Source organism: Halichoerus grypus, chromosome 14, assembly GCF_964656455.1.
Source record: "Halichoerus grypus chromosome 14, mHalGry1.hap1.1, whole genome shotgun sequence".
Lineage (NCBI taxonomy): Eukaryota > Metazoa > Chordata > Mammalia > Carnivora > Phocidae > Halichoerus > Halichoerus grypus.
The window spans coordinates 57,976,173-57,999,248 of NC_135725.1; the positions used below are offsets into that span (position 1 = coordinate 57,976,173).

Consider the following 23,076-nt stretch of genomic DNA (forward strand, 5'->3'; position numbering starts at 1 on the left):
TCACTTGTCTCCTGGCCCACTTTGGATTCCTTGACCCTTCACTACATCTTGCTAGTCTCCTCACTATTCTTCCATCATTTCTACCTGTCTGGAAGAATGCAACAGTGATTTCTCTGAGTCCTCACCTATCCTATGGATGCTGCTGGAGCTCACACTCTCTGACTGATAACATTACAAGTTCACGGTCACCAGGCTTAGCTGGGCTTTTAGCCCTGCCTGGTCATCCTCCTGTACTTCTCGGGTTCTCTCTCCTGCAACTATCTCATACTTCCTTCCTGCCAGCCTCCTCATTCCACTCTCAGCAGCAGAGCTGGATTCCAGCTTCAAGAGGAGATAGAAACCTTCTGAACTCCCTCATGTCCCACCTTCACCTCCACACCCATCCTCATGAACACCCATCTACAACTCCTTCCCTGGAAACTTACAGGGAGTCCTCTCTCCTGTCCCCTTTGGGAGGCCCATACCTCCATGCCTCTGGATCCCATTCCCTTTTACCCCTTACAGAGTCTCATTCTGAGTTATCCACAGTCTCTTGCATCTTTAATCTCTTTCTCTACTAGCTTCTTCCATTAACCTATAAATATGCTCAAATTTCTAAATCATTAAAATAAAAATTGAAAAACTCTCTGTATCCCACATTCCTCTACATTTATCACCTCTCTCCTCCCATTCACAATCCCACTTCTTTTTTTTTTTTTAAGATTTTATTTATTTATTTGACAGAGAGAGACACAGCGAGAGAGGGAACACAAGCAGGGGGAGTGGGAGAGAGAGAAGGAGGCTTCCCGCCGAGCAGGGAGCCCGATGTGGGGCTCGATCCCAGGTCCCTGAGATCATGACCTGAGCCGAAGGCAGATGCCCAACGACTGAGCCACCCAGGTGCCCCAACACAATCCCACTTCTTGAAAGAGCTGTCTCCACTTCCTTACCTTTCATACCAAGGCATAACCTTTTCTAAGAAATTACAGAGGCAGAAGCCACACTGGAGTGGATTAAGAAGAAAGGGGGAAGAAACTGAATCAACAATTATACACAACTCTTATGCTCCCTCCTAAATTGGGTCAAGCTTTCTGGCTCTAAAGGCCTATCTTCTGTCTCCCTCCCTAAAATTCTTCCTCTAGGGGCACCTGGGTGGCTCAGTTGTTAAGCATCTGCCTTCAGCTCAGGTCATGATCCCAGGGTCCTGGAATGGAGCCAGCATCGGGCTCCCTGCTCCTCGGGAAGCCTGCTTGTGTTCCCTCTCTCACTGTGTCTCTCTCTGTCAAATAAATAAATAAAATCTTAAAAAAAAAAAAAAAAATTCTTCCTCTAGGTTCCAACTAGGCCCTGTAGAGACCCAGGAGGGCAAAGGCCCCAGAATCACTAGTCATCCCTCTCTTAGCTTCTGGCCTATTTCCTGATTCTCTGAACTGCAGATCTTGTTCCTCCCAAAAGATTTTGACCCCAGCTCAGTTTCCCTCACACAAACCCCTGCCATCATCCTGGAGTTCCCAGGTGGTGCCTCAATGAGCTGCCCAAATGGGAGCCCCTCCTAGACTCCCAGAGCTTATGGTACCACCTTACTGAATCATTCGTTCAGTACCGGTCACCATGCTTATTCCATGTGATCATTCCACCATGGCTAGAGCAGGCTGGATCAGGATAGGATGCTGAGCCACATACCAATAGTCTGCAAGGAGCCTGGCCCCAAAGCTCTGGGGACTAGTGACACTCGGAGAGCTGTTCATGATAGAAGACACACAAGTGGAGATGCTTAGAGAAAAGGCAATATGCAGAAACTGGGAGGGAGCAAAAACCTGAGTGAGCCACAAAGAGAATGGGGAGAAGTCAGGCAGTTGCTACTAACAAGACACCAGAGTGCCTGCCACAGCCTCTAAGAGTGTGTTAGATGCTCCTTGACCCTATATTTAAGAGGCCTGGCTGGGCAGCTGCTCAGAGGGTTTCCTGTCTCTAATATTCCCCGAATCTGCATCACTTGCCCCTCCCTCAGAGTCTTCCCTATCACTCTGGGCAACCTACCTTGGAAAGTACAGAATGCAGCAAAGCTTGACCACAGCCTTCTGGCCTTATGGTCAATCTCCTAATCCCTGCCCTAAGCCCTTATTGAGGCCTCCAGTCCCCCATTTCTCCCAACACCCTAACCCCTCCCATCTAGACTCAGCCAAACATCATTTCACAACTCTCAAATTGCTGGGCTCCCTGCCACAATGTGAGCCCAGAAGAGCCCCAAGTTTGTGCTTTCCTGGTGACTGGACACTCAGTCTACTGTATACATTGGAGAAGACCTCAAAATCCAGTAGGAGATCCAACTGACTCAACTCTTCATTGAATCTACCACCGCCCACAATCCTGCTCTGGTCCCTGCAGACTCCTGGCTATCACTGCAATCTTCACCTCTCTCCTCATGCCCCGGCCTTACCATGGTGAATCTGAGGGTCTATGGCCAATTTGAAACAGAAAAGGAGCAGCAAGGGGTAAAAAGGAAGGATGAGACCTGGAGAGGAGATACGAGATTGAGCTACTTTTTTTTTTTTTTAAGATTTTATTTATTTGACAGAGAGATAGTGAGAGCAGGAACACAAGCAGGGGGAGTGGGAGAGAGAGAAGCAGGCTTCCCGCCGAGCAGGGAGCCCGATGTGGGGCTCGATCCCAGGACCCTGGGATCATGACCTGAGACAAAGGCAGACGCTTAACGACTGAGCCACCCAGGAGCCTGTTTTTTGTTTTTTTTTTTTTAAGTTTATTTATTTAAGTAATCTGTACACCCAACATGGGCCCCGAACTCATGATCCTGAGATCAAGAGCCACATGATATTCCAACTGAGCCAGCCAGATGCCCCATGAGCTATGTTTTTAAGATAGGAAAAAATGTTTGTAAATGGAGTCATTAATAATGATAGCAATTAACATTTATATAGCACTATATGCCCAGGTGGTATCTAAGAGTCATATGTGTATATTTCTACATTTACTCCTCATAACAACCCTATGAGGTAAGCACCGCATATATCCTGTTTTATGGATGGGAACACTAAGGCTCAGAGCACTACTTGCCCAAGGTCACAAAGCAGTAACTTACTAGCACATGGCAGAACCAGGATTCAAATCCAGGCAGTAGGTACCTGAGACCATGACCTTAATCACTATACTATAATAAATGCTGCAGAGAAAGAAAAATGTCCCTAAACCAGGGGTGGGGTGGAGGGGTACAGGGACTCCCCCTCCTTTAATCCCACCTCCACATAGCAGGTCAAGCAGAGGCTCATCAGACAAATGGGCAGAACCTTTATTTCCTAACCCACTCCCTGGATCTGTCAGAAGAAAGGACAGAGGCACAGTAGGTAGAATGCCAAATAAACCCTTCTTAAGCAATCCAGAACCCAGCTGAGACCGCACACCTGTAACTCTTCGTAGCTGTCCCTTTTCACACACCAGAGAGAAGAGGAAGCAGGACAGGGAGGCCCACTTCTGTGGATTCAAGTCTTGTTGGGGATGTTGAACAGTTACAAGAGGCTTTTCAGAGAAGGCAAAGCCATCCCAGACATTCATGCCTGGAAAATAGCTTGCTTGGCAGATCTTCAGGACCAGGTGTCTCGAACCCTTCTTCGGGGTCGTGGGCCACAGCTGGAGCTTGATGTGGGGCCCAGGCCAGGGGGTGCTCCTGGAGGCTGGTAGCCACACTCATTGGGGTCTAGGGGGTCCCGGCTGAGCAGTACCCACACTGCAGGTACATGGCGGCGCACTGTGAGGGGATCCAGGCCAGTGTCAGGTGAGACTGGCACCCAGCTGTCCTCGGTCTGCAGGAAGCGCAGCTTGGTAAGCTGGTGCAGGCCTGGAACACGCCGCTTGACAATCTCAGCACAGCTGACCGCCTTCCCTGCAGCCCGGCCAGAACCTGAGAACACCACATGCCGTGCACTACCACCCTCCAGTCGACCCAGTGCCAGCCCCAGTAGGTTGCGGATTTTGCTGCCATCTCGGACCCGCATCTCCAGGGTATCAGGAGGTAGCTGGGGCATCGGAGAAGGTGCTGGGAGTTCCACAGAGCCAGCTTTCTGGTAGTGCTCCATTCCACTTGCTGTTGTGTCTGAATTTCACGGTCCACTGCAGGGAAGTGTCAGATGAATGCTGGGCAATACGCCCCAAGCCATCCCCCAACCCCAGCTCTCCAGGAAATGGCCCTGCTCTTCATCCCAGACTTCCCAGGAACAGGACTGTATCCCCTCACCCTTGGCTTCTCAGCACAGGTGCCATGCCTACTTTACCCTGGGAAAGGGCAGTATCCCAAACACCCCATTCTTCTGGACATGGCCATAACCCTCCCTCCACCCTGGAGTCCCTGACACAGGACCAAATTCATCAAACACTGGGCTCTTTAGAATAGGCCAAGCCCCCTCATCTTGAGCTCCTTGGGACAGGGCCGTGCCCTTGAACGAGGACTTCAAGTACCTCCATTTTTACCTCAACTGTACTTTTTAATAAAGTTCTTTTCAGTTTATCTTTTTTCCAGCCTATCTTTTTTTTTTTTTTTAAAGTAAGCTTTACGCCCAACATGGGGCTTGAACTCACAAGCCCTAAGATCAAGAGTTGCATGCTCTACTGACTGAACCAGCTAGGCACCCCTTTAGCTTATCTTTTAATTCAGGCAAAAGACCCTGCAGGCAAAGCATCCCTTGATGGGAACCAAAACTACCCCTCAAGCAATAACGACTGCCCTAAGGCCAGCAAGACCCCCTCTGATTGGCCCCAAAACAATGATGGACCTGCCCTTTACTGCCCATTGCACCTACAGACCGACCTTTGCCACATTCTCCTTATATAAACCTAGAAGCACTGTCAACACTTTGAAGACAGTCTTTGAGCCTAGTGTGCTGTCTTAGTGTTGGCCCCACTGAAATAAATTCCTTTCTTGTTTCACCACCAGTCGTCTCTGCCTTTGGATTTTGTCAGCTGGGAGTGGCAGAACCTGGTCTGTTTGGGACCCCCAAAGCCAGGTGCTTCTGCATCCCTGTACCCTAGTTACACCCTTGCCCCAGACTTTTGAAAACAAGACTGAGCGCCCCTCACCCACAGCTCTCTAAGACAGGGACAAGGCCCCCTCACTCCGCTCGCAGAGGTTCCTACACTCCAAGCTCCCTGGCAAGAGCCAAGAGCCCTCCTCCAAATGCTCCTCAAACAGAATTGAACCCCTCCCCTACTCCGGGATCCTAAGAATAGGGCCGAGCACCCCTCACCCTGAGATTCCCAGTGTCGATGCCCCCAACCCAGGTCACTCAGAAACACGGAAGCAGAGGCTTGACGCGGAGGGCTGCGTGGGCTACTCCTGGTGTGGAGTCCACAGCCCGGCCCCCTTCACCGCCACAGGCGGACTCCAAAGCCCAGCAGGCCGCAGAGGTCAAGAAGCCAGCCTCCCCTCTCCTCCCTCTACCTCCAAACAACCGCACCACCGACCCCCAACGCCGCTGCGCTCTAGCTCTCACCGCCCCGGCCGCTCACGCCTGTAGTTCGATCTGGAGCCAAGATGGCGGGCACGCCGGGAGCGCGCCGAAGCCGCGGGGCCGCGCACGCCGGCTAGGGGCGGGGCCTGCGGGGCCTGCGGGGCCTCCGCGGGAAAACTGAGTACAGCCTGGTCGTCTAGGAGTGAGCTGAGCCAGGACACCCTGAGACATGAACATACAGGCAGTCTCCGCTGTTACGCCCTGGGGCACCCCTACCGGGGCGCAGAAGAGCACTGCGGAGAGGAGCCACTATCAGAGACTCGCGTCCCAAAGATGGGGAGGATCCGGTCCTGAGACGATGGCAGGGCTGGAGTCACCAGTAGACCGCACTGCAATAGCAAAGGCGACGCAGTGGGTTTCACTTGACAGGGGCAAGAGGTTCCGTTTGAAGTGGTTGCTGCTGCGCGGGGGAGAGCCTTGGTCACCGAGTTCTGCGCTTCGACCTCATTCTGTGGGCATGGTGAGCCACGGAGGCTTTTCATTAGGGGCCAGTCAAACCAGTTTGTGTGCACAGCTCACTCTGGCTGCCGACAAAGGGGGTGGGAGTGGGGAAACTGGGCAGCAACCGCCGGTGAACAGGCCGCGGGGTGCTGGGGGCGTGTCCACGGAGACTTGTACGGTGCCTAGCGTATAACAGGCGCTCAAATATTTGTTAAATGATTTGAGAATGAAACAAATAGCAGTCGGAATAGAGAAAAGTAGATTAAGTTGGGAGATATTAGGAGGTAGGTTTGGTGAGTTGGTGACTGTCTGGACTGAGAAGAAGTAAAGAGTCTAGGATGAGTCCCAGGTTTCAGTCTTAGGACGTGCTGAATTTGAGACGCTAGTGAAACCGTGCAGGTTGAGTGGCGGGCGGGCAGGCCATTGTAAAGGGGTTTGGGGCAACAGCACTCCCTGAGACCACAAGGGGGCAGCAAACACTTGGTGGAATGAGGCACCAATCTCTGTCTCAGCTCTATCACCAGGCTCCCTCCTTCTCCAGCGCAGCAACCCCCACCCCCCCACACACAGCCCATCCCCACCAGAGAGCCCAAAGCCCTGCAATCAAACCTCTTCTGGGCTCCTCTTCCCGCTTAATAGCACCAAGTAAACTCCCAAGAGAGAAACTTCAAGGATCCTGCCTTTGCACATGCTGCTCTCCTGGCTCCCAAATATCCTGGATATCACCTTCCAGGGCTGCCTCCCTCAACCCTTCCTCTTCTGTGCTCCAAAGGACCCAGTTGGTGGGTGGGCTCTTTTCTTTGACCATCTCCCTAGCTAGTCTGTGCAAGGCAGGGATCACATCCTCCCCACCTAGCATGGTATCTGAAATATAGAGGATACTTGATAAATGTGGGATAAATGGGTGCACAAACAAATGTTTCACTCATATCGATCAAATGAGAGCATTTGTCCTGAGAGCTCTACATCCCCCAGAAAGCCAGACCAGGATGAGTATAGCTCCTGGTCCAACCACTAGAAAGGCTGACAATTCTGCCCTCTACCACCCCCATCCTCACCATCATTCCCATCATAGACCAGGAAGTTGGCACATTCCTCCAATGATTTCTATAGTTTATTGTCACTGGAATAGGACACTGATGTGGGGAGGGGGTGCAAATAGCAAACCTCAAGTAGCCAGACCTCTGACCTCAGAGCCCCACCTGAACACAGAGAGGTAGGCTGCGAATCCAATAAATACAGAGCTGCCTCTGCCCTGTTACAAAGGCAGTTTAGCACAGGGCCCTGGAGCCTGGCTGTCCTGGGCCACCCAGGAATGGGAAGCAGCCATCACTCCTCTGCTGGCTTCACTTGCTTGGCGGCCTCTAGCTGGCAAAGTAGCTCATCCCACTGCACAAATTGCTTGGAGAGAAGCATTGTCTGGTGGCAGGTCAAGGTGAGAACAAGAGCCTGAATGAGGTAGTGGAGAGATTTTCCATCTGCCAAAGGGTTGGGGAGGAGGGGAACAGAAAGGTTCACTGGGATGGGATGAAACAGACAGAGCTGCTGGAGATTGAACAAAAGGAGAGGGCCTTGGACAGCATTCCTTAGGGGCCTGGCTGAGCAGAAAGGATACAGTCTTGTTGTATTCCTCCAGGAGAGCCTTGGACTCCTCAGTGATCTCCACACACTGGTCCTATGGGGCCAACGTATGGCAGAGAAAGGAGTTGGATAAAGCCCCCACTTCCCACTAACTTTCCTGCCTTATCAGGGACCCTCACTCCCCATAAAGCCTAGAAAAGGTAGTGTTTAACCCCAGAGCTAAAAGGAACAAATTTCTAACGGGACACTTTCAAGCTCCAGAATGGGTACCCTAACAGCAGCCCTAAGGGGGAGTGACCACTCATTTAAGGAAACATTCCTGCTAGTATATGTCTCCTCCTTCCCTGTCCCCTGTATCTGAATCCTCTTTGAACTTTAATCTAAGGCCTGGGAATGGTAAAACAAAACAAAACAAACAAACAAACAAACAAAAAACAGCTCCTCCACTCAATGTCAAGGACACACCATCCCCAGAAATTCTTGGGCACCTCCCATCATCAACCTTCTGCTGTCTCAGAACAGTCCTACTCAGAGAGGCAAGAGACCTAAGGCAGATGGAAGATAAAGAATAAACCTTCAAGTTTCCCCTGGAGCTAACATGAGGGTAGCCTGATGCTGCTTCCTCAGGTGGCAGGGGTGGGGACTAGGAGCCTCACCACTTCTACTTTCCCTTCCAGTCCTCACCCCTCCCATACCTGCTGCTGGATGTGGATCTGGGCCAAGCGCTGCAGGCGGGCAGCATGCTCAGGAACGGCTGTAAAACACAACACGCACTGCCCGATGATGCTTGTGCCTTCCCCCGGGACTGCTCAATAGTCTATTAGGTCTTCAGCAGGATTAGAGTATTGAGTGGAGAAGCTAAGCAAACGCCAGGCTTCATCGACCACTGCAGCTAAAGGTGGTGGGGCTCCCTGCCCACCCCAGTCTTACTCTAGGACCCAGAGGCGGCGAAGATACAGGCTCCTAGGAGAAAACAAAACCTTGGGGTCCCCAGAGTTGCCCCATGCCCCCACCCCAGTGTTGTAAGCAGGGTGAAGTAAAGAAAGCTTTGCCTATCATGGGATCTGTCCCTTTGCTCTCAGCCCAGTGGGACCAGGTCTGCCTGGAAGAGAGAGCCTGCAGGTGGGCTGAGGATGAATGCCAAGTTCCTAAGCTAGACACTTGGAATCCAACACCCAGAGCCTTGGCCACCATGCTGGGCCCACAGCTTAAGGCTGTCAGACCCTCAGCAAGGGAGGGGAGGGGGAACTAGGAAAAAATACCTCCAGAGACAGACAAGATGGATATCTGGATTCAATTAAAGTCACTGTCTGCTTGTCAAAAGAGGCCCAGGGACTGCACTGGGAAGTGTGGTGGGAAGAATTTACACACATTCACATGCCTGGCAGAAACTCTTACAGTAAAATCTGGGCTACGCAGCACCGTGCAGAACATATGCTGAGGGGGTGAGGAAGAAGGTAGAAGGAATACCCAGAGTTGGGGGCTGCTGGACTTAGACTAGTGTCCTTAGGTCCAAACTGCCTGAGGTTCTGAAACTGAACTCTCTGCTCTGGCCATTTTAATCCCAGTGCAGGTAGCAGGTACGCCCAGAGTGAGGGTAAAGACAAGGAGCAGACTAAGCTTGAACCCAGGGAACCTGAGGCACAGGGAAGTCCTGGCCATCCACCCACCTCCCCAAGCAGAAGAGTAGAGCTACAGCCCCAAAGAGGTACCTTTGATGTGAGCGCTGTCCAGCATGGGCACCAAAGCCTCCACCTGCTCCAGGAGTGCAATCTGGGATAAGATAAACTGCTCCTCTGAGGCAAAAACAGACAAGACAGTGGCAGTGAGGTAAGCCTGGGCACTGCTACTCCTCTGCAAGGGGCTGAGGCCCTGGCAGGGGAGATGGCTGAGTCCTGGAGCATGGGCCAGCTACTCTGCCCATTGCCCCCTTCTCTAGGTGCACATTCACCCATTCTGCCCCCACCTCTCCTAGGTGCCTCTGGTATGAGCCATCTTGAGCCCAAGGAGCCTCTAAATTTCTTCAAATCCCACCTTTCTTAAAGTTTTAACTCTAAGGCCTCTTCCTCTAGCCTCCTATCAACAAACTCAGTGATGCCACAGGAGACAAAGTACTTCAGACTTGGGTCTCCATGCCCAAGGACTCCTGGGAAGGTGTGAAAGAGGAGACATGTGGCAGAATATCAGGCAGGTTCTGCTCAGTGGTCCTGACAGGCAAGCTTCTGGAGAGCTGGGGCAGTAACAGCAGAGCCCAGTGAGAAGAGCAGGATCTGGACTGGACCTGGCATAGATGATTTCAATGGTTGCAGTGAGTAGGAAGCACATTCAAGAAGGGATGACTGTTGGGGCGCCTGAGTGGCTTAGTCATGAAGCGTCTGCCTTCGGCTCAGGTCATGATCTCAGGGTCCTGGGATCGAGCCCTGCATCGGGCTCCCTGCTCAGCGAGAAGCCTGCTTCTCCCTCTCCCACTCTCCCTGCTTGTGTTCCCTCTCTTGCTGTGTCTCTCTCTGTCAAATAAATAAATAAAATCTTTAGAAAAAAAAAAAAGAAGGGATGACTGTTATGTCAAATATTTGGAGGCAAGGATGCTTATCAATTAATAGAGGAAAAAGAATTCAATTGGCTGAACTGGTGCAAAGAGAGCACAGGAAACAGAGCTGCATGGGAACGTAGATCCATAGACTATCGAAGGCTCTGAATGGCAGGCTAAGGAATTAGGATTTTATTCTAGCAAGGAGAGAGACGGAGATGCTGAGGTTCCAAAGTAGACAAAGTAGCATGTTGGAGATGTGTTTGGGGAAGAGGATACTGGATCACATGCAAGAAGGGAAAGACTAGGGTCAGGAAGAGGACTTAGAAGACTGCAACTACTCATGTATGAGGGGACAGACACTGAGGCAGTGGCCAGGGAGGGATGGAGAGGCTGGACTCCATAGTCGGTGTAGGAGAAGATCTCCTGAACTTGGTACCTGAGCCATGGCAATGGTTTAGGGATGTTCTGGTTCACCACCATATACCTCACACCAAGGATGGTCTGGATCACAGTAGATGATCGATCATTAAACATCTTTTGAATGAATGAACAAACACAGGTACTTTGCAAACCCTGCCTCATGGAGTGGCTGACTAAACTGAGTAGCAGACATTGCCAAGTCAATAGTTCCTGCCTAGAACTCTGAAATCCCAGTGCTTTCTCACATGAAAGAAAAATGTTGAAACTCATACCAATATTCTAACCTCTCCCAAATGCAATGCTCTGCTCCCACCCTTTCCTAGAAGCTCCCCTGTCTAGTGAGCAGAAGTGAGGAAGGTTCTAAAGGAAAATCCCAGAGACAGACCACGGATAGAACACTGGAGTAGTTCCCACTGTTGTTGGCACCATGGCCCGCACCTAGCTCAGAACGATACCACACCCAAGGCCTCCTAGAGGACTACAGGATGACCTCAGGTCTCAGCCCAGAGCCAGGCCAGAATTCCAGACAGCAGCTTCCAGGGCTGTATCCATGAGAGGACTGGCAGAGAGGCCATCTCTGTGCCCAACTTCCCCCACAATCCATAATCCCCAGATTCATGTGCACACACTGTCCAGCACTACCTGCTAATATGAATTGCAGCTTAGAGGCATCAGGTATGGCAATGCGGTCAATGTACTCAGGATCCAGATATTTGATCAGGTCTTCAACTAGAAAAGAAGCAAGATGGAAAATGGAATGGGGCTGGGGAGTGGGGAATCTGACTTATGAAGGATATTAGGGGATATTAGAAGGATATTAGTGGTCAACCTTGGGGAGAGTCTTGAGTGAGGAGATGACATCCACAGTGCCCATCAGCAGGCCTCCATCAGGCCCCACCTCCCTGTCTCTCCCCTCTGACCACCTCCTGGCTAACCTCAGCCTTTACAGCTGGGAACACAATTGCCTCCACTATCCTGGGGCCCTTAGCATTCCCACTGACCTACCTTCACCAAAGGTGGAAGGTCCCTTGCCCCTCAGTGCCACCAAGACAAGTCAGAGCTTTTTCAAATTTTTAGGTTGCTTGCTTTGACATAATCAAAAAGGTATGGCTAAAAAAGCCTGGGGTTCTCAGGCCCAATTTCCTTCCTGCCTTTGAACCTTGCCTATGGAAATCCCATATCTCTCCTCCTTACTTTACCAAGAGGGCCTTTGAGGCAGAACTCTTATCCCATAACTCAGGACACTGTCATGGGCTTGGAGTTTAAGCACAACATCCCACTTTACCATTTCAGCAAGGAAAAATCTTCACATTCTATCCCCATAGGGCAATTCCAGTGACCTACTGGGCTGGAGGGCAAGGGCCAGGTCCCAGGAAGCACAGGCATGGGAAGGAGGTCAGGCAGGCACCCTATGGAATCACTTACTCTTTTTGTACAGAATCTTCACCCTCTCCCTCTTGCTGGCAATGTTCCCCAAAGCCACCTGTACCTTGACTAGGCCATCAGCCACCTGTAAGGGGATTGAAAGTTAATTCCAAGATTCACCTCTTGACTCAAGGCTTGAAAGAGGTAAAGAACACTCATTCCCTCAGACTCCCAAGTCTCCTTGACCCAGCAAAGTAGGTTGGCCCCCTTCTCTTTTCTTAAGGGAGATGCAACCCCACCTTCTGGGAATCCTCAATGTGAAGGGGAAGATAATCATGTAGTCCCTGGGAAGTTTCAAGTCTGACTAGGGAGGTAATTAACTATACTAGACTTCATAGGGCATTAGCATATCCTATATATTCTATTCCCTGGTTCCTACCTCTCTAGCTGAACCTACCTAGGCTTTAGGGGTAGAGGGTGAGGAATCCCGATATTAAAGGGTCAAACAAAGGGAGAGACCATGGGAGTGAATGATCTCACCCAGGTTTTAGAATACAGGGTAAGGAATGCCAATATTCAAGGGTCAAATATATGGGGAGGCAAACAGGACTAAGCAGCAACAGCCATAGCTGTAGGAGGAAAACAAGGATTTAGTGTCATAGACGTCAACCGGAGCAAATGTTTTGAGAAATCAGTTCTCAAATGGGGCATAATCTGCTAGTGACAACTAATTCCACAAGAAGTGTACAAAAAGACATCATTACCTCTGATACACTTAACTCCAAGGTATGCCTGACACTCCACCTTCAGTAAAAGGTCTTCCCATAGTAAAAAGGGGGTGAGGGGGTGGGGGTTGGGAGAACTAAGCTTCACAGTTGTCAAAATTCAGTCACTGGTGTGGACTGCCGGTCCATATCTCAACACCCAGTACCCAATCCCTTCCCCTCTTAGTCCTGGCTCGTTCAGACCTCACCTCCCACCCCTGGAGCCTTCCTTATCCACCTTTGCTCTGCCTCCTCTGGCGTCCCATGGACCTCTTTCTGTACAGTATTTAGCAATTAGTTACGCAGGGCTCTGTGACGGCCCTTCCATTGCGGACTTCAGCTCTTACTGAAACTCTCGTTAGTCAGCTTCTCGAGTGTGTCAGGTCTCCCCAGCTAGGCCGCGAGGACAGAGGCGGAGTCTTAGTCACATTTCACACTGAGCCCATCGCAATCGGTCCTAATAACCCGCAATGCCCTCCATGGAAATGGACCCCGAGGGTCCGATAAGCTCTGCAAGGTTTCGAACCTTTATTATTTCAAAGGCCGGGCTGCGGGAGATGAGACTGGAGCGGTAGCATCCATCCCGACGACCAGGCCAGTAGACCGCTCTTGCTCTGCCCCAGAAAGAGAGCACTGGATCTCAGATCGCTCACCTTCCGAGAGCCGCGCGGCCCGCCCGACCCGTACACCCAGCGCTCCAGTTCCTCCACACGGGCCTGTAGCCGCTGCACATCGGTCACAGCCGCCATAGCTACCGCCGCCCGCCTCAGCCGGGGAACAGCCAGAGGGCGGGACATCCGGCCAAATAGAGAAGGCGGGCTAATCCGAGTGCCTGGGCGGACCTCGATACGGGAAGTTGCGTCACGATTCAGCCCTCCGATGCCGGAAGTGACCGGCAGGGCCCGTGAAAGGTGTCAAAAGCTGTCTGGTTACCTAGGCAACGGTTACCCTAGCCAACCTTCCAGCTGTCGAGCCCTACCCTAGCTTCCAGCTTCTGCTTGTCCAAACTTTTGCCTTTCTTCTAATTCCAGGGTACCAGAGAGGTTTCCCACCCCATTCCCCGAGATTGCCCATATAAATACACCTATTTTTTAAGGATTGGTCCATTCCCATAGATCAGTAGGAGACTCCGTGAGATGCCATAATCTTCAGGAGTCTTTTAGGGTTCAAGCAATTAAATGTCTTGCCCAAGGCCACTCCGCACTCTACTAGTAGAATCAGGATTTGCACTCAGGCAGTCTGATTCATGAACTCCACCCCCTCTGCTTTCATGGACCTTTGCTGTTCTGTCTTCCCCTCTGAGAAACCCTGGCCCAACACACCCTGTGTATACCACATAATCCCTCCCTAACCCCCAGACCCAAACAAAAAGGAGAGGAAGCACTGGAGAGGGAGGGACTGCACCTTTATTATTCAGATGTGACCTGAGGGACGACTCCTTCACAACACCCCAACCTAACCCTTCACATGGCTTCTGAAGGGAAGCAGGTCTGATTTGAAGAGGTGGGGTCCTAGAGATGACACTGACACAGGGAGGCACATGAGGAGATGATGGGGGTTACTGGGGGCAGAACTCTTTGGTAGATGCTGCTGGGGTTGGCCAGGGAGGAGATGCTCTCCGTTTACAATGAGGTAGATGTAACATAAAAAAAACCCAAAAACAAAAACAAAAAAAAACCTCTTTGGCTTCAAGTCCACATGGCATGGTAGGGGGTGGAGGTCATCTCCCAGGGCTGGGTCCTAGAGTGGGCACCCTGGAAGAATCAAGGTGTGGGGGGCTGGGACTCTTAATTCCAAGTGGGAGTTCTCAGGGTGAGGGGCTGGAAGGGGGCCCTGTAGGGAGTGGAGGTACAGGGTTGGTTGGGCCCTGGGAAGCTGGCACAGGCTGGCGACGGGCAAAGAGGACACCTGACAAAGGGGTGAGGAGATGGTGGAGGGAAAACACAGGCAGGAGGGGGTAGGCACAGAAACAGAAGGGGAAAACAAAAGTCAGTGTCCTGATTGTTAGAACACCACACACATATCCCTGTCACAAACCAATGAGGACAAACCCCTTAGGTCAGTGGAGACTCCTGTGCCAATATAGATACCCTCAAACAGGTAAACAAGAAATATTTACACTGATACATAGGCCCATGACAAGGCAGACATCCCATGGTACCCATGCCAGAGAGGTCATGCCTTAGACTCCATGCCATTGTAGACACCCCTTTAACCCATGCCATTGTAGCAATCCCCTGAACCCCACATTACCCATGCAAGTTTGGATATCCCTGAACCTCATGCTAGCTGAAAAAATCTAAAATCCCCATGCCAGAGCAAATACCCCTGACCTCATGCCAGTATAGACAGCCTGCTGTACCCATACCAGTGTAGACCACCCCGTTGATCTCTAGGGCCATGTTGATACTGCTGATACCACTGCCTGCCAGACTGAGAGGCCCATCCAGCCGCTCTTCTGTCCAGGAGGGGCAGGGAGTCACATTTCGGAGAATCAGACTTCAGACTTATAAGCTCCCCCCTCCATCCTTATAGACAGCCCCCATTCCACTTCAGCCCGATACCTACAATCACACAGTTGTCTATTGAGGGATCTTTCTGCCCCACCTCCAACATTTATGTCCTCCCTCAGTGCACAGGTCCGAAGCCCTCTCAGCAACAAGCCCCTCCTCACCCCTCAGGGGACCCTTGCCACGGGGCAGGAAACTGGGGGGAGCTCCAGGTTGAGGTGGATCCATGTGCCCCATCAGCACAGCCCTCTTCTCTGGGGGCTCCTCTGGTGCCAACTTCTCCCTTGCAGGTCCCAAAGCCAAGCCCACAGGCAGTGCCAGTCGAGGGGCTGGAATTCCGCTTTCCTCTGGAAGAACAGGTCATTAGACTCTCCTAGACCAACCAACTCTGCCTCTGCATTTGGTTCTCCCCCCAGGCCTGGGACCAGTGGAGGTCACCCAAGCTGAAGCACCAATTTTGATCCGCCCACCCCCCATCCAAAGTCTCAGCCTCGAAGCTCTGAAGCTGGAGAGCCCAAAGGGCCAATATATATGTCTAGGTTGGTCCAAGATGATGTGGGTCCTTTCCTTGTTCTTAGTTATTAAATAATACAGGTCACAGGAGGCAAAAACTACATGCAAACAGAGCCCTAGGTGGACAGGTGTGGAATGGAGCTCTTCTAGATAAAGGACCTTTTTCTGAGCTTCAGGTCCACACAGCAGGAACCCGTACCCCAGACCTCCCACGGCTTCACTGACCCCAAACCTCAGTACCCCTAAACCTTAGTGGTCAGCAAACCCCAGTGCCCTGTCAGTCCTTGCTGCCCTCAGACCTCAATGCTTCCCAGACTTCAGAGTCGCCACATTTTAATGTTCTCTATATCTCAGCGCACCCTCTAAGGTCTCAGAGACGCCCAAACCTCAACCTCTCCCCCCTCACACCTTTCTTAATGGGGCTCGGGCTCAGCTGCGCGCAGGCGTGCGCCGGCAGGCCGGAGGCGGAGCCTTGGGCAGGACAGGGGCTGGGCGTGGGCGTGGGCGTGGGCGTGGCGGCGCCAGAACCCGAGATTTGGCCCGGAGTTCCCCGAGGGGTAGGCCCAGCTAAGCCGTAGAGCGGGGCGGCGGTATAAGCCTGACGACGGCCTTCGCGCCGGTTGCTGTCAATGGCTGCCTGGAGCTCCCCCGGGGAGCTGAGCGCCCGCGTCTCGCACTCGTACGGGTACAGGTACTTCATGTACCTAGGGGCGGACGAACGAGGAGGGGTGGGTGGGAGGCTGGACCCAACTGATCAAGCCCACAACGGAACGTCCGCCCCTGGGCCCTCCACGCCCTGTGGCCCCCTTCCCAAGCCTTCCCCCCTCCGCTCGCGCGCCTGGCCTCACTGGGTGCGTAGAGTGAAGGCTGCCGACGTGATGGTGGTGGGCAGGCTGAGGCCGCGCGTGACCTCCCGCCACACCTTGCGGTTGATGACTTCCACCAGGCCGCCTTTGGCTGTCACCAGGCGAAAGAGCGCGTACAGGTCCAGCACCTGCTTTGCCATGATGGGCACACGGTTCACTGGCGTCCCTGGTGGGAGGTGGACAGAGAGTGAGGACACTAAGACTAAGACCCTGTCTGCGGACATCCTCAAGGACTGAAGGAGTCGGTTGCCTGGACGAGGCCAGGGTACAGGGCGGGACCTCTGAGAAAAGGGAAGAGGGAGGGATGGGGAGGTGGGATTCCAGGCAGAGCCCACAGAGCCCCCAAGCCCTGCACTGTAGCAGGAAGGACAGGAAGCTAGATCAGGGGTCGGTAAACTTCTGTAAAAGTCCAGACGGTAAATATTAAAGGCTTTGAGGGCCAAACCGCCTCTGTCCGAACTACTCCACTCTGCCGTTGTAGCTTGAAAGCAGGTATGGAGGATATCTAGAGGAATGGGCCCGGCTGTGTTACAATAAAAACTTTATTTACAGACCCTGAAATTCGAATTTCACACGTCCTGAAATGTTACTGAAATGTTATTCGTCTTTTAATTTTTTCCACTATTTAAAAATGTAAAAACCATTCTTATCTCGCAGGCAGCTAGATTTGGCCAGCCGGCTTTAGTTTGCCGACCCCTGGGGTAGACCGTAGTAAGGACTTCCGGACAGTGCTGAAGAGCTGGACTCCCCTAAGCAGCGGCCGGGGGATGGCTGCCCGAGACCGGCGGATGGCGGATGGAAGGAGAAGCAGCCCCCGCCTCGGCTCGCCAACTCCGCAGCTCACACCGCCCCCGCCGGCCAGTCCTGACAAAGGGGCCTGTCTGCGCTGAGCGATGGGCCCCAGTTAATTCCTTACCGATCCCGTCCCCTTCCGCCGCCGCCTTTGGACCCGAACAATTAGCTGCGGCCTGATTAATGGGGGGAAATTATCGGTCCCGCGGGACCTCCTCCCCCAGCAGAGGGAGCGGAGGGAGGCAGGGACCGGAGGGAGGCAGAGCTCCCGGCCTGAGGGTGATGGAGGAAACGCTGGGACCTGCTCAGACCACCCTACCCCACTTCCCCAGTGGAGGGGAGACCTTGAGGAAGGGGAGGGAGGGGACATTGGGACCAGAATGACTGGGCCTCCCTGGGAAGCAAAAAAGACCTGGGGCCCCACTGAGGGTCCCTGGCTAGAAAGGATCTCAAAAGGGATGCTGGTCCTACAGTGGGAGCCTGGGGGGCTTTGACCAGCAGCTGCACTAAGGGAGGGGGGTGCAGTGCAGCTAGTTAATTAGTGGCTTATCAGGCCAAGCTCCGAGTGAGTTAATTAGCTTTGTAGAGAGAGATAATGAGTCAGTCTTCGGACCCATGAATCTGGGGAGAAGCCTAAGTGATGGACTGCCGCTCACCCTGATCTCCTCCTGGACCCTTGCATTTTCTTCTAGCTCTGAGATTCCTGGAAAAGAATTCCCCCTCCTCCACAACCCCAACTCGCATGGTCCCCAGCCTATCCTTTGAGAAGTCCTTCCTTCAGTCTAATCCCAGTCCTTCCTGCTGTGGAGCACATTGGGTGTCCCCTGCCTAAAGCAAGGGGAAACTGAGGAGAGACAAGGCTGGACAAAGGGCCACTGAAAGAGGAACAAGGCATTCCCAGCCCCCCAATCCTGGGGACCCCCCCCAGGCCAACCCCCTACCAATTCCCCCTCCACCCTCCCAATTGATCCCACACTCATTAACCTGCCAGTGGGCTGGCCACTAATTAATCCCTGGGTGGAGGAGGGGGGCAGGGTCAGAGGTTAAAGACGCTATTGAGGGCCCAAAGGATAGGTGTTGCCAAGCTCAGGCCTCTGCAGAGAGGACCCAACCTAGGGACTAAACCCTGGGATCTCCCTTCCTCAAAACTGGTAGGTGGGGGTCCTTCCCTTACATCACCCCACTCACCCCTCTTCTGCATGAAGCTAAACAGGTCATCCAGAAATTCCTTCCTCTTGGGGTCTCCATCAAGCTCGTACAGCTGGGGAAGGACTGAGGTCATTTTTCAGCTCCACTGACTGCCCCCCTCCCCCTGGGACCCCAACTCAGGTTATACCCTGAATAAGGGTTCTCAGCTGAAAGGGTGGGTTGGGTCTGAAATGTGGACTCCCTGGCATTAGACTCTCTCCCCATGAGGGTAGGTAGGGCACTTTTTTCTGATATACACGCAGACCCTCCACTGGCCAGGGGGGCCCTGGGAAGCTCAAACCATCCCTCTGGGGAATAGGGGATGAGAGGAGGCTTAGGAGGCTCAGCCTGCCCTCCAGGGCATACACAGAGCCCCAGGGAGGAAGTCAGGCTAGGATAGTGCGTCATACTGAGGAAACTGACAGCTGTTTTTGAGGCACTCATTCACTCTTGTTCATTCCTGCAAAGGCTTCTTGCTTTTCACATCCCCATGTACCAGAGCTGGGGACGAAGGGCAGAGATACCTCTAACCCATTCCTTGGGCAGAGTGGATACTCAGAAGCTTCTGGATTGAAACCTGGGGCCCCTCAGCCTACCTTCTGGTCTCTTTCCAGGGACAGTGACCTACCCACTACAGAGGCTGCCACAGAGGTAATGGCCCTGCACCACCCAGGACCTGTGGGGTCAGAACTTGAAAGGCCCAGAGGTCATCCCACGCATTTCCAGTCACCTGGAGCCCCATCTCCAGTATCACCTCCCCAATACCACCCAGGAGAAACAATCCCTAGAGTAACACTCATTTACCCAGAATAACAGTCCCTGAGTAACACCAATAGGTAACACTCCATTCCCCCAATAAGAACTCTCAGAATAAAAAAAAACACCCATGAGTAACAAACCCCAGAGATCCACTTTAGACCTACACTCCCAAAAGAACTGAGCCCAAAGTCTTAGATGGATACCCACAAATAACAAACATGCTCTCCAAGTAATAATCCCCAGAATTATACTCAGGAGAAACAGTCACAGAGCCACAGAGCTCTGAATAACTCTCCCAGTTTGACACTAATGCCACAGAGTACTAGCCACAGATGAACACTTCTGGAAAATACCCAAGACCAACATCCTACAAGTAACATCACCAGAACAGCACACCTAGAGTCAGAGCCCTTCATAATACCTTCATAGTGACAGCCTGAAGCAGTGCCTTAGAATAACATTCAGATGGGTTCCACGGAGAGGAAGAACCTCAAATTAAGGCTCTATGAGTAAGATCTGGTCATTCCCAGCTGTACAGGAGCCCTTTAGTCACACCACGGCTGTAGTGGCCATCACAGACTAGGAACTGTCACCCACAGAACTCAGGCCAGGGAGAGGATTTGGATGAGGGCAATGCAAGAGGGAAGAGATGAGGGGGGTATCAGCTTGCCAAAGGAGTGGCAACCTCCAGCCTGCTTCCAAAGACAGAAATAGGCAGCCCAGGAAACCCCCACTGGTTGCTGGAATATGACCTTGCGACTTGATGTGTGAGAAGGTAGGGTAAGATGGTTCTGGCACTGCAATCCCCATTCCTCAGATCCCACTCCCTCAAAAGAATTCTTGAAGTTCCTCACCCCTCCCACCTTTCCTTCCAGCCTCACCAAGAGCCTCCAGTCTGTCATGCCTCCTCCATGTTTCTGGGCGTCTCCTGCACCTTTCAGTGTGTGCCTATGCACTTCTTTCCATGTCTCTGGGTGTCCGTTTCTCCCTCCCTGTCACCATCTATCTTTCAGTCTTCCCCCCTGTCTCTCTCCAGGTCTCTGTGCCTCTGTCTTTCCATCCTGCAGAGGGCAGTGGGGGTGGGTGGGCTAAGAATCACCTGGCTTTGCTTTTCCCAGAGAGGAGAAAGGGGAGAGGGCCTGATATGGAGGGGGTCTTACCTGCTTGAACTGTTCCTCGTAGGTCCATTCATGGGGATGAGGTCCAGGGGGTTGACTGGAAGGTGAGCTGGGGCCCTGTGTCCCTGGACGGCTCTCCTCGGCTGCCTCCTCCTCTGCCCCGGCTTCCTCCCCTTCCTCATCCTCTTCAGCATCCTCCTCTTCTTCAGTCCCAACCTCCCCCAAAGCCCCCTCAGGGGCCTGAAGGGTCCGGGGGCCAGGCAAGGGAGGTAGTGGTGGTGGCAGTGAGTGTGGAGGGGCCAAAGGCCCCACCCCTTGGGCCAGGCGGGCTGCCTGCTGCCTCTGCAGGGCCTCCATTACAGCTTCCAGGCGCAGTCCCCCCGCTGGTGGGGGGGCTGGCACCAGGCGGGGCCCGGAGGAAAGGGCCGCCTGTGGGGGTGGGAATTATGAGTGTTGTGCCCTGCTGCCCCCACAACCCCCAGCACAAGAGGAGGTGGTCATTGATTCAGGGAAGTGTGGGGGGCCATAAGAAAAAAGGAGAAAGATAGCTTTCCCAGAGATCCACAGAGACAGAGGTAGAAAGAGCAGGAGAGACAAGAAACCAGACCCAAAAGGACAGAAATGGACATTGACAGAGGACAGGTAGAGACAGCAGATCAGAGAGGGTGACAAGGACCAAGAAATGGGGGGGGGGGGAGAGAGAGAGAGAGAGCGAGAGCACAAGCGAGAGCCAAGCAAGAGACAATGACAGGAGAGATATGGAAATAGAAATAGAGATGGGACTGAGAGACAACGAGAGACAGAGGTGGGGAGAGACAGAGATATCAGGCAGAGACAAGAACAGAGAGACAGAAGTGGGGAGAGATGAGATTGATAGAGATACTGGGTAGAGAGGGAAGGTAAGAGACATAGAGGAGCAAGAGATAAATAACAAGACCTGAGTGACAGGCAGTCCAGAGAGAGGGACAGAGACAGAGGGGGAGAGAGAGACAAATAGTGAGACAGTGGTTGAGAGAGACAGGGAAAGACCGACGCAGCGGGAGACAGAGACTGAAGAGAAAAAAGATTAGAAAGAAACAGGGTGAGACAGTAAATAGAGGGAAACAGGGACAGAGGCAGGGAAAAACAGACGGAGGGACGGGGCAGAGACGCAGAGGACCAGCACTGAGGAGGCGCGGGAACAGAGGGCGGCGGGAGCAGAGCCCGGGACCGGGCGGGCTGGGGACCGCGACCGCGGGGTCTCGACGCCCACTCTCTGGCTCCCCACGCCCCGCGGCGCACTCACCAGCCTGGCGCGGCCCGGTGCCCCCGGCGTCTCCACGGCGCTCCCTCTGCTCCGCCCGCCTCTCGGGCACCCCCTTGCTCGGCTCGCTTCCCTGCGCGGGGTCCCCCGCCGTGCGCTCCTGCAGCGGTGCGCTCTTCTGGCCGCCGTGCGCTCTTCTGGCCGCCGTGCGCTCACGCGCCGCTCTGCCGGCGGCGGCCGCGGGGGCGGGACCCGAGAGGGGCCGGGCGGGCGGGGGCGCCGGGGGAGAGGCCCCGGGGGGCTCTGCCGCTCCCAGCCCCCCAACAGGTGTTTCCCCCCTCCGTACTGCCAGGTTGGGGGGAGGGGGCGCTGGAGAGCCGCAGGGAATCGTTTAAAGGAGAGTGAGGAGTCTAACACCCTTGGACTCTGGACCAGGGCCCCGTCACACCCACAAGGCGTGCCCCCCAAATCCACACTCAGTGCCCGGCATTCACACACAAATAGCCGTGTTCACACCCTGTCACAAGCTCAGGCACACAGCTGCCCTGTCTCACATATTTGGTTACACGGACATTATAGCGCCAATGGCCTGGGCAGGTTGTGATCATGAGGGGAGTCACTCTGCAAGACGCTGAGGTGAATGTGGAGGGCCTGCACAGAGAGAAAGCTTCTCCCCCTGCCCTGCCCAAGTGCTGTCCCCAACAGCACGCACGCTGCAGATTGCGCAGTACGTGCCCATGGTGGTGGACTCATACATCTGCACTCACACACTCAGGTCTCTGAACTGATTCCACATCCACAGCAGCAGGCTACACACACCACAAGCAGATACATAGTCACTCTTTCTTTTCTTTCTTTCTTTTTCTTTTTCTTTCTTTCTTTCTTTTTCTTTTCTTTCTTTCTTCCTTCCTTCCTTCCTTTTTCTTTTTCTTTTTTTTTTAAGCTCTTGTAACCTTCTGTTATGGACATTTTCAAACATATACCCAAGAAGAGTGCATAGTATTATGAACCTCTGGTATCCATCCCACATTTCAACTGTCATTATTACCATTTTGCCAATCTTCACACACATCCTCAACCCTTTTGTATGAGACTCCACAGTGTGTATCTCCAGACCCCTTCAGCCAACTGTTCCAGGCCCACTCTACCCCCAGTAATCCCCCAGATGCTGAGATGCTGTATCTTATTTGGGGGCCCTGAGTGGCAGGCCACAACTTTTCCTCTGAGAAGACTGGACCCCACTTCTCCCAGGCACTCTCATGCCTTCTCCAGTTTCTTCCTGTGCCCAATACATGTACTTACTAAAAGCATGAGGGCCATCCAGGAGTGATTCCAAGTGTGTGAGTAAACAACCTGTATCTGTTGATTTGACACCTGGCATGAGCGTGAAACTCACTATGTCAGATCCAGCACCAGGGACCATCCCCTGACCTCATACCCAGTGAGGCACACTGTTCCCAGGGCCAAGATTCCTCTAGGAGGCAG

The 23,076-nt window shown here is 53.0% G+C and overlaps 3 protein-coding genes across 9 annotated transcripts; all 3 read right to left on the minus strand.

The window, feature by feature from the left end:
* Positions 1-3,265: 3,265 nt before the first annotated feature.
* On the minus strand, positions 3,266-5,580 carry RPP25L (ribonuclease P/MRP subunit p25 like). Of its 4 annotated transcripts, none has more exons than XM_078061404.1 (2): positions 5,481-5,580; positions 3,266-4,104 (listed from the first exon to the last, which is right to left on the minus strand). In XM_078061404.1, exon 2 carries the CDS (start codon positions 4,068-4,070, stop codon positions 3,579-3,581), a length of 492 nt encoding a protein of 163 aa, XP_077917530.1. In that variant the 5' UTR covers positions 4,071-4,104; positions 5,481-5,580; the 3' UTR covers positions 3,266-3,578. The 4 variants fall into 4 exon arrangements, with proteins under 4 accessions (XP_077917530.1, XP_035937282.1, XP_035937284.1 ...); XM_036081389.2 differs by having other exon boundaries at positions 5,452-5,549; XM_036081391.2 differs by lacking the exon at positions 5,481-5,580 and adding an exon at positions 5,429-5,452.
* A 1,455-nt stretch (positions 5,581-7,035) lies between these two features.
* Positions 7,036-13,411, minus strand: DCTN3 (dynactin subunit 3). Of its 2 annotated transcripts, XM_036081386.2 has the most exons (7): positions 13,256-13,411; positions 11,899-11,983; positions 11,116-11,202; positions 9,233-9,316; positions 8,216-8,274; positions 7,555-7,614; positions 7,036-7,358 (listed from the first exon to the last, which is right to left on the minus strand). In XM_036081386.2, the coding sequence occupies exons 1-7, from the start codon at positions 13,397-13,399 to the stop codon at positions 7,269-7,271; spliced, it is 609 nt and encodes a 202-aa protein (XP_035937279.1). In that variant the 5' UTR covers positions 13,400-13,411; the 3' UTR covers positions 7,036-7,268. The 2 variants fall into 2 exon arrangements, with proteins under 2 accessions (XP_035937279.1, XP_035937281.1); XM_036081388.2 differs by lacking the exon at positions 7,555-7,614 and having other exon boundaries at positions 7,293-7,417.
* A 587-nt stretch (positions 13,412-13,998) lies between these two features.
* Positions 13,999-21,752, minus strand: ARID3C (AT-rich interaction domain 3C). 3 transcript variants are annotated; one of them, XM_036081370.2, is made up of 8 exons: positions 21,634-21,752; positions 20,391-20,777; positions 18,472-18,544; positions 16,474-16,657; positions 16,034-16,329; positions 15,277-15,459; positions 14,971-15,057; positions 13,999-14,510 (listed from the first exon to the last, which is right to left on the minus strand). In XM_036081370.2, the coding sequence occupies exons 2-8, from the start codon at positions 20,703-20,705 to the stop codon at positions 14,410-14,412; spliced, it is 1,239 nt and encodes a 412-aa protein (XP_035937263.1). In that variant the 5' UTR covers positions 20,706-20,777; positions 21,634-21,752; the 3' UTR covers positions 13,999-14,409. The 3 variants fall into 3 exon arrangements, with proteins under 3 accessions (XP_035937263.1, XP_035937262.1, XP_035937264.1); XM_036081369.2 differs by having other exon boundaries at positions 14,971-15,060; XM_036081371.2 differs by lacking the exon at positions 14,971-15,057.
* Positions 21,753-23,076: the final 1,324 nt, after the last annotated feature.

What these genes read in the sequence shown, in the direction of transcription:
- RPP25L (XM_078061404.1), bottom strand. Translation starts at nt 4,070, where the DNA reads ATGGAGCACTACCAGAAAGCTGGCTCTGTGGAACTCCCAGCACCTTCT.
- DCTN3 (XM_036081386.2), bottom strand. Translation starts at nt 13,399, where the DNA reads ATGTCCCGCCCTCTGGCTGTTCCCCGGCTGAGGCGGGCGGCGGTAGCT. An exon ending in AGATCCACATCCAGCAGCAG is followed by an intron (nt 7,615 to 8,215) that starts GTATGGGAGGGG and finishes TTGGCCCCATAG; the next exon opens with GACCAGTGTGTGGAGATCAC. An exon ending in TGGAGGAATACAACAAGACT is followed by an intron (nt 7,359 to 7,554) that starts GTATCCTTTCTG and finishes ACCTGCCACCAG; the next exon opens with ACAATGCTTCTCTCCAAGCA.
- ARID3C (XM_036081369.2), bottom strand. Translation starts at nt 20,705, where the DNA reads ATGGAGGCCCTGCAGAGGCAGCAGGCAGCCCGCCTGGCCCAAGGGGTG. An exon ending in TAGCTTCATGCAGAAGAGGG is followed by an intron (nt 16,658 to 18,471) that starts GTGAGTGGGGTG and finishes ACCTCCCACCAG; the next exon opens with GGACGCCAGTGAACCGTGTG. An exon ending in CAACGGGGTGGTCTACACTG is followed by an intron (nt 14,511 to 14,970) that starts GTATGGGTACAG and finishes CCCCTTTGTCAG; the next exon opens with GTGTCCTCTTTGCCCGTCGC.